This window comes from Mastomys coucha, unplaced genomic scaffold (genome assembly GCF_008632895.1).
Source record: "Mastomys coucha isolate ucsf_1 unplaced genomic scaffold, UCSF_Mcou_1 pScaffold13, whole genome shotgun sequence".
In the NCBI taxonomy this organism is placed as follows: domain Eukaryota; kingdom Metazoa; phylum Chordata; class Mammalia; order Rodentia; family Muridae; genus Mastomys; species Mastomys coucha.
The window spans coordinates 56940084-56948552 of record NW_022196895.1 but is presented as its reverse complement, the minus strand read 5'-3'; the positions used below and the strand labels follow the sequence as shown (position 1 = coordinate 56948552).

The 8469-nt window shown below is 44.3% G+C and overlaps 1 protein-coding gene across 2 annotated transcripts in view; it reads left to right on the top strand.

The window, feature by feature from the left end:
• Positions 1–8469, top strand: part of Hmgxb3 (HMG-box containing 3) — a 47003-nt gene that overhangs the window by 25528 nt on the left and 13006 nt on the right. For both annotated transcript variants that reach the window (XM_031365794.1, XM_031365795.1), the window contains 4 exons: positions 1963–2061; positions 3746–3895; positions 6786–7087; positions 7802–7929. In XM_031365794.1, coding sequence (XP_031221654.1) covers positions 1963–2061; positions 3746–3895; positions 6786–7087; positions 7802–7929 — 679 coding nt within the window. The remainder of the gene's footprint in view (positions 1–1962; positions 2062–3745; positions 3896–6785; positions 7088–7801; positions 7930–8469) is intronic.

Genomic DNA, 8469 nt, shown 5'->3' with positions numbered 1-8469 from the left:
GCACAGTGAGTTAGAGCCAAGAGAGGCAGCTCAAGGCTGTCCATACTGCACAGTGAGTTAGAGCCAAGGGTAGGGGGCACAGCTCAAGGCCGTCCATACTACACAGTGAGTTAGAGCCATGGTGCACTTAGCAAGACACAAATGGAGTGGTAGTGAAGGAGACACATGTTTATCATAAAATTATCAAAGAAGACATTTAAAACAGGAGAAAAGTATAGAAATTTTTATGTAAAAGAAGAAAATAAATTCTGTCATCACCCTTCCCGTAGAATTAACCATCTTGAAAATCTGGTAGGCTGAATTTCAATGTTCCAAGTCTTTTTTTAAAATGTGTGTTCTTTTTTTTAATATTTACTTATTTATTTATTTACTAACTTATTATAGATAAGATCACTATAGCTGTCTTCAGAAGCACCAGAAGAGGGCGTCAGATATCATTACAGGCCACCATGTGGTTGCTGGGATTTGAACTCAGGACCTCTGGAAGAGCAGTCAGTGCTCTTAACTGCTGAGCCATCTCACCAGCCCCCAAAATGTGTGTTCTTATTTAAAAAAAAAAAAAGGCTGTTTTATGTATATGAGTATTTTGGAGTTACAGTGGTTGTGAGCCTCCATGTGAGAGCTGGGAATTGAACTTGGGTTCTCTGCAATAGCAGTCAGTGCTCTTAACCACTGGACTTAACTCCAATAAGGTGTGTTCCTAAGATAGTTTTTATAAACTGCAAGCGTGGTTTTTAACTGTTTATTTGTGGCCCTTAACTTTTACTAAGTTTGGTGGCTTCCCCTATTTTGTAATTCCATGTACTTAAGAACATTTATTTGGTTTTTAATTTTAAGATAGGATTTTACTATATAATCCAGGCTAGCCTCAAACTTGTGATCCTCCTGTCTCAACATCCCAGGTATTGGAGTTACAGGCATGTGCCCCTGTACCTAGCTTTCCCCGCAATATGCATCTAGAGTGGTTTAGTAAATCCCTTAAGCCAGTTTTTTCCACACATTCCCGTGGTCCTCAGTGACAAGTGTGTTTTTATATTCCAGTCCAGTCAGGGCACACATGGAATAGTTAATGAAGATGTTCCATGTTGGTAGTTCCCCTTCCCACTCACAAAGTGGTGTCTTCAACTTTGTGGCCCATAGCTCAAAAATTGTCACAGTCAAGAGTCAAGATTGAAATGGGAAAGCGCACCCGCCATCTTCCTTGCCGTGCTTTTTGTAGAGCAGCTTTCTCCGACTGCTCTGAGTTTGTCTTGACAAGTTTAACTGGACAGTGTTCTGTTCCTTGCCCAGATGTAGTGACAGCTGCTGTAGTCGATGAGTCTTGGGTAGAAAGAAATCCAGTGAGACTCCTGCTCCTGCCATCTCTTCCCTATGCCTCTGTCACTGGAACAAATCTTCCCGTTCTCCAATGTAACTTTTGCTCAGCAACATTGTTCAGTTTGAAAAGTCACATCTCTTTGTTTCTCATAAACCAATTATAAACTTAAATTCACTGTTAGAGAATCATTTTAATTTACAATGCCATATCTTTTCATTATATAAGTACTATATATGCATTTCTTAAAGACTATTTGTAGATCTTGGTAAAAGGAGGAAACAACAATAATCTTCCATTTGTTTTGTGACAGTTTAGCAGGTAGACCTCAGACTTCCTTCTATGCTAACAGTATTCAATTATGTATTTTATGAACAGTTAATTACAAACTGTATTGCCCCAAAGCAGGTGTAAATGTGATCTGTAGTTCAAAGCTGCACAGAGAAATGTGGCAACGCATAGACCTGAATCTGACATTCGGTCTTTGTCGTACTGGTGACTGCCCATGAACATCTTACAGGTGCATTTGGAGCTTAGGGCTTCTGAAGTTTTCTTCAGAAGTTATTTCATGTTGTTTCAGGACCCAGGTCCTGAGAATTTTGCGTAAGGTGTATAGCCAACACTGACTGACTTGTTCTGATCCACAGCTATCCAATTGCCCAAGCAGCAGGACCCCACAGTTGAAAATCGTAGAGGTCAAACCTGACATGTTCCCTCCATATAAATACAGCTGCACTGTCACACTGGTAAGTATGTATCCTATTGCTGGTTGATTTTTGTGGTTAAAAGTTTGTTGGAATCTGGGGAGCCAGGAGCAGTAGCTGAAAGTAAGTGCATCAGGGTCAGCTATGAGTGAGGATGCTAAGCACTCCTTCAGTGACACAATGATAGTGCTGGGGGGGAGTCTGCTCGTGTGTGTGTGTGTGTGTGTGTGTGTGTGTGTGTGTGTGTGTGTGTGTGTGTGTGTGTATGTGTGTGTGTGTGTGTTTTATTTTCAGATAGATACAAAGTATGGACCAGGACATTTTTTTAAGAGTAGTCAGAGATCAGAGTTCAGTCTAGAGTTAATATGTTAATCTAGAAAGTGGTTTTGGGGGCTGGAGAGATGGCTCAGTGGTTAAGAGCACTGGCTGCTCTTCCAGAGGATCTTGGTTTGATTCCCAGCACCCACATGATGTCTTACAGATGTTAGTAACCCCAGTACTAGAGAATCTGACACCTACTTTTGGCCTCTACAGGCACCAGTCTCATATGTGGTGGAGCACAGACAGACATACAGGCAAACACCCCCACCCATAAACTAGAGTTAAATTAGAAAGAGACAGTGAGGGAGGTGTTCACAAACAAGTTTAGGCAATATTACACGTTTCTTCTCTACAGCACCAACATAAAAACTAATCACCTTGGTGGGTCTGAGAGGTGCGCATGTAAAGCAGCTTGTCTGGATCATGGAACATTTCCCAAAGGAGTTTCCCTGCCTCCATTATCATACTGTTTTCCAGAGCTGGGGTTGAACCCGTAACCTCGCACCATGACTGAACTGCACTACATACACCCTTAACACCTTTTGTTTGGTTTGGTGGTTTTTGAAGACAGGGTTTCTCTTTGTAGTCTTGGCTATCCTAGAACTTGCTCTATAGACCAGGCTGGCCTCAAATTCATGTAGAGATCTGCCTGCCTCTGCCTCCTAAGTGCTGGGATTAAAGGTGTGCGCCATCACCACCTGGCTCCCAGTGCTTTCTAAATGATTTTGAGACAAGACTATGTTTTTTTAGGCTGGCTTTGAACTCTGTAGCACTACCCTAGCCAGCCTTGAAAGTGTGGTGTGTAAAACACAGAGACAGAGACGGTGCCAGCCCAAGGTTGATGCCAAGACCTTTTAAAGGTCACTGATACAGTTAATCCTGCTAGCTAGTTTGCTCTGGGAAATTCCATTTCTGCCTTCCATTGCTGGGGTTACATGTGAGCTGCCACACCCACTTAGCATTTATTTGTATTCTAGGGTTCTGACCTCTGGGCGTATTGCATCTATAGCAAGTCTTTCACTGATGAGCCATCTGTCCCTTCCTTTTTTAAGGCAGGGTCTTATGGAGCTCAGGCTGGCCCTGAGTTTGCTGTGGAGTCATTAGGGCCAGCCTTGGACTCCTGTTCTTCTCCTCTCCCTTCCCAAGTGCTGGACTGCAGCTGTGCACTACACACTCAGGGCTTGAGTTTCTCAATCTTGAAATCAACTCCCCTGTTTCACAGATAGAGAAGAGCTAGCCTTGCATCCATTACTAAAAGAGAAAGAGGGAGAATCTTTATAAATTAGGCTAAATCTGATTTGATTTGTCATTTCCTTTAAACTAATACCTGGCCATCCTGGTTTTTGGTTCTGTTGAAGTTTAATCTAATCTTTGTAGTTTAAACATAGGTCTTGGCTTTTTTTAGGATTTGGGCCTGGCTACATCAAGAGGACGGGGAAAGTGCAAAAATCCCTCCTGTAGCTACGTCTACACCAACCGGCACAAACCTCGGATTTGCCCCAGCTGTGGTTTTAACCTTGCCAAAGACAGGACTGAGAAAACTCCAAAGGCCATCGTGAGTTCCTTCCCTAAATGCTTACCTTGGACTTGAGTTTAGTTTTGGACTTTAATACATGATTAGTGGTTAGTGTCCAGATCAGGACCAGGTTGTAGGTTCTGAAATTGACAGTGTATCTTCTCTCTGGGCCTTGTCCTCAATGCCAAAATTGGGCTTGGTTTATGTCCTAGTCCGTTTTCTGCTTCTATAACAAAGTATCCTGGATTGGATAATTTAACACAGAGGTGGATTATGTACTTAGAGTTCTGGAGGCCGAGAATTCAAGAACAAAGTGTTGGTTGGAATCTGCTTGGTGTCTGAAGGGGGTTTTCTCTGTATCATAACATGGTAGAGAATGCTGTTAGACAGAACAAGGAGTCAGAGGGAGCTCACTTCATAACAAAGGTATCCCAAAGTAACTTGGATCCATTAATTTATCATGGATAAATTAATTTGTTCAAATAGAGTCTTTGTAACTTACCTTTCAAGTTCCATATATGACCCATACTTGCAACTGTTGTAATTCAGATTGCCGTCTCTTGGCTGGAACGGCCCTCAGTCCCTCCTGTTCTCATCTCGGGTTCCAAAGGAGTAGTGTGACTCAGTGTCCTCCTAGCCGGGAGCCAGGGAACCCATGGCCTTCTAGCCTGTTCTGATGATTATGACTCTTTCACAATTCATCCATCGAGTGTATGTTCCGTGCCATACAGGCCAGGTGTTCAGAAATGACTGTCACCTGGCCCCTTCCCTGAGGCACTTTCAGTATAATGCCGGAGAAAAATAAGGAACCATACAATTACAGTCAGGGAGACAAAAGCTGTTCTTAGTAAAGAAAACATCCTCTTACTGTTTTGCAGTTAGCGTCTACAAAGATCTATAACCCAGGTCTTTTGCTGGTTTGGAGAATAAATAGGCAAGCAGGTGCCTGTGCTCACCAGTCAGGGGCTCAGTGACTGTTAGTAACCTCTCCTTATTTCTCTGACCAAATGCCTGCAAGAAGCAGCTTAAGTGAGGAAAGGCCTAGCGTGGTAGGTCATGTCTTTAATCCAGCACTTGATGGGTCTTTGGAGTATGAGGTTAGCCTGATCTACAAAGTGAATTCCAGGACATCCAGGGCTACATGGTGAGACCTTGCCTCAAAAAGAAAGGAAAACAGGAGACTTTGTTTTGCTCAAGGTTTGGTTTAAGGGATACAGTTTGTTGTGACCGGGAAGGTGGGGTGGCAGAGTAGCCTAAGGCTGTGTCCCTGCGAGCTTGGCTTACATCTGGGCAGATCAGGATTCAAAAGAGAAAGGCTAATGTTCCGCTGACTGGCACCTTACAGCTCATAGGGTCCATTCTCTCCTTCCACCATGTGAGCTCCTGGGATCAAACTCAGGCTGTCACAGTTGGTGTCAAGTGTCTTGACCTGATGAGCCATCTCTCTGGTCTCCTTTTCCCTCTTTATTCAGTAGGGCACTCGAGTTTGTAGGTTGGAAGAAGGGGATCTGTACATTTTCAGGTTGATCTTCCCTCCTCACTTAACTTCTATGGAAACACCCTCATATCCAGAGGAGCATCTCCTAGGTGAATTCAGATGAGTCCTGTTGACTGAAGATTGACAGAAAAGGGGTGTGCCAGGGAGCACGGAGGAGGCAGGAAGGTCCCTTCAGAACCCTGTCCCAGAAGTGTGTGAGGCTCCCCGTACCCTGAAGCCACCCAGCATTAAAGACAGACTTTGTGTAGTCCAGATATGTGTTGACACTTCTGGTCCTCACTGACTCACAGGTACTTGGCTACTTAGATGACTTGCCATATCTAAATTAATCTATACAGTGGTGCTCAAAGATTACTAGAAAATGTTTCTTTACATAGTAGAAATTTATATTTTAGAGCTGTGGAAGCTGAAATATCCAGGATGCTAACAGACTCAGGGTCTGACTAGGGCTCACCTTCTAGCTTCTGTGTGGCGCCCTCTTGCTTTGTCTTCACACAATAAAAGGTACAAAGAACTTCTCCGATACATTTGATTGGTTGATTCAGAAACAAGATTGGCCTTACTTGTGGTCTTCCTGTCTTATCCTCATGAGGCTCTATCATGACTGATCACCTGCTAAGGCCCCACTTCTACCAAGTGGTAGAATTTAGACATGAATTCTGGAAGGATATAAAATACCAAAATTATAGTGCAAAGAAGAAAGACCCATCCAGAAAAGTGCGTGGTGAAAAAGCTTAGTTTGAGCATCCTTTGTAGGAGATGTGGAAGCTTTCTCACTGGAGTAGGGAAAGTGGCCTCGGCACCTCAAGATTAGTGAGGGAACAGGACTTCCCTGTTTAGTTCACTCGCTCTCCCTGGGCTTACCTGCCCCTCTAGAAGGTGGGTTTGGGGTTGCTGTCCATCTCTAATAGTCTGTGGTAAGTCTGCCTGCATGTTGCCATGCCAGCATCAGAACACTCTTCTCCTAGCCTGGCAGAAGTGAGCAGTGGGAGGGATTCAGACACTTGGATGTGGGTCGGAGCTTCTGAAGAATCGTCCTCATCTCTGCCATCTCTTCGCATGCCTCCTGAGATTACTTGTGTGTTTATCCTTTGTTTCACAGATGAAGATACCAAGTCCCTGCCTCAGGGTCCTACAAGTATAGCCACAGTGTCCTCTCTAGAACCGAACCCCGGGTCTCTTATCCTCCAGTGAGTGGGAGCTAATAAGAGCTAACAGTTAAATCTGTTGCCAAGAGATATACTTTATTGATAGAAAAACTGAGTCCCAGAGAGCTTTTAGCAGTATGAGAAGTTATTAGCAGAGCTAACTGATAGAAACGTTTCCCACTCTGAGTCGTGGGCCCATCCTTCTCTTTGTACACTGAAGATGACTCTCTCCTGAGGCTGTCTCTCTATTCTCTGCTTAATGACTTGACCCACTCTTTGTTAGGAGGCGAGCTCACCACACCCAGATGTGCCAAATACCACAGAACCCCTGAACACAGCCCAGAGGGAGATCCAGCGTCAGTCCACGCTGCAGCTGCTGCGTAAAGTCATGCAGATTCCTGAGAACGAGTCAGAGCTGGCTGAGGTCTTCTCCTTGATTCATGAACTAAACAGCTCTCGACTTATCCTGTCCAACGTGAGTGAGGAGACAGTCACCATCGAGCAGACCTCTTGGTCGAATTATTACGAGTCTCCATCCACGCAGTGCCTTCTCTGTAGCAGCCCATTGTTCAAAGGGGGACAAAAGTAAGCACCACCTCACTGTGCCCTAGCTGCCCCATCCCACGCGGCTCACGCTGCCTCTTCAGACAGCGTTACACTTAGAACCCGGGAAGATGTTATCGTGTGCTTTCTGTAGGTTTCCTTCACCTTCTCAATTGCTGATGGTAAAATAATTAACAATTAGGGACTGGAGTTTGCTCTGAGGTTAAGAGCAAGTTTTGCTCTTGTAAGGGACCCCAGTTCAATTCCCAGCACTCACATGGCAGCTCATAACTATCTGAAATTCTAGTTCCGAGGAATCTGATGCCCTTTTCTGACCTCCGTGGGCACCAGACAGCATGCACATGGTGTACATACATACATACAGGCAAAACATATCAATAAGATAAATACATATTTTTTACTTTTCTTTTTCTTGAATTAGCAGTCAATTTAGACAAGCCTGAAGCTTGTTACCAGCCTGCTTAGGGTTTAGATTATATCTCCCTACCTAGCATAGAATTTGTTTTGAGTTTTCTGTGGGATCTCTTGAATCATATAATAACTTGTGAGTTACATTTCCTTGTAAGTACAGTCTCAGAGCTTAAATCTCAATGAAATGGAGACATTCACCTAGAAAATCTTGGAAACAAGGGTCCAGCACATTCTTTTGCTGGTTGCAGAGTTTTGTTTCTGACCATATCCCATGGCCTGCATAAAGAGGCTGATTTCCCTCCTGGTTTTCGTTCTGGGTACTAGTTCTTTGGCCGGGCCCCAGGAATGCTGGCTCCTGACAGCTAACCGGCTACAGGTGGTGACTGCCCAGGTGAAAATGTGTCTGAACCCTCATTGCTTGGCCTTGCACAGCTTCATGGACATCTACACAGGTAAGCGCTAACCTTCTGTGTCCTCGAGCACCCCAGGTTGGGAGTCACCTTACTGTCTGTGCTTTTAGTTCCTCTGTCCACTGCACCCATCTTAGCAGCTTCTGAAGAATCCGTCTTTGCCCTGACTGCCTCCGCCCCAGCGACAGTCACCTGGGGGCAAGCAGAGAAGGGTAATAACTCTTCTCTGGAGTCTTTACAACCAAGTTACTTAAAAATAGCACCTCTTGACAGTCAGGAGTGGCACACCTTTAATCCCAGCACTGGGGAAACAAGCAGGCAGATCTCTGAGTTTGGGGCCAGCCTGGTCTACAAGTTGAGTTGTGGGACAGCCAGGGCTACACAGTGAAACCCTGTCTTAAGAAACCAAAAAAATAAAATGAAATAAAACAACAGCTCTCAGCTCACTTTTAATTCCAGCATCCAGAAAACAGACAAGTGGAGTTCTATAAGTTTGAGACCAGCCTGGAGTGCTTAGTAAGTTCTAGGCCAGCCAGGTCTATCTACTTAAGGAGACTGCTGTCTCAAGGCATATCTTCATTA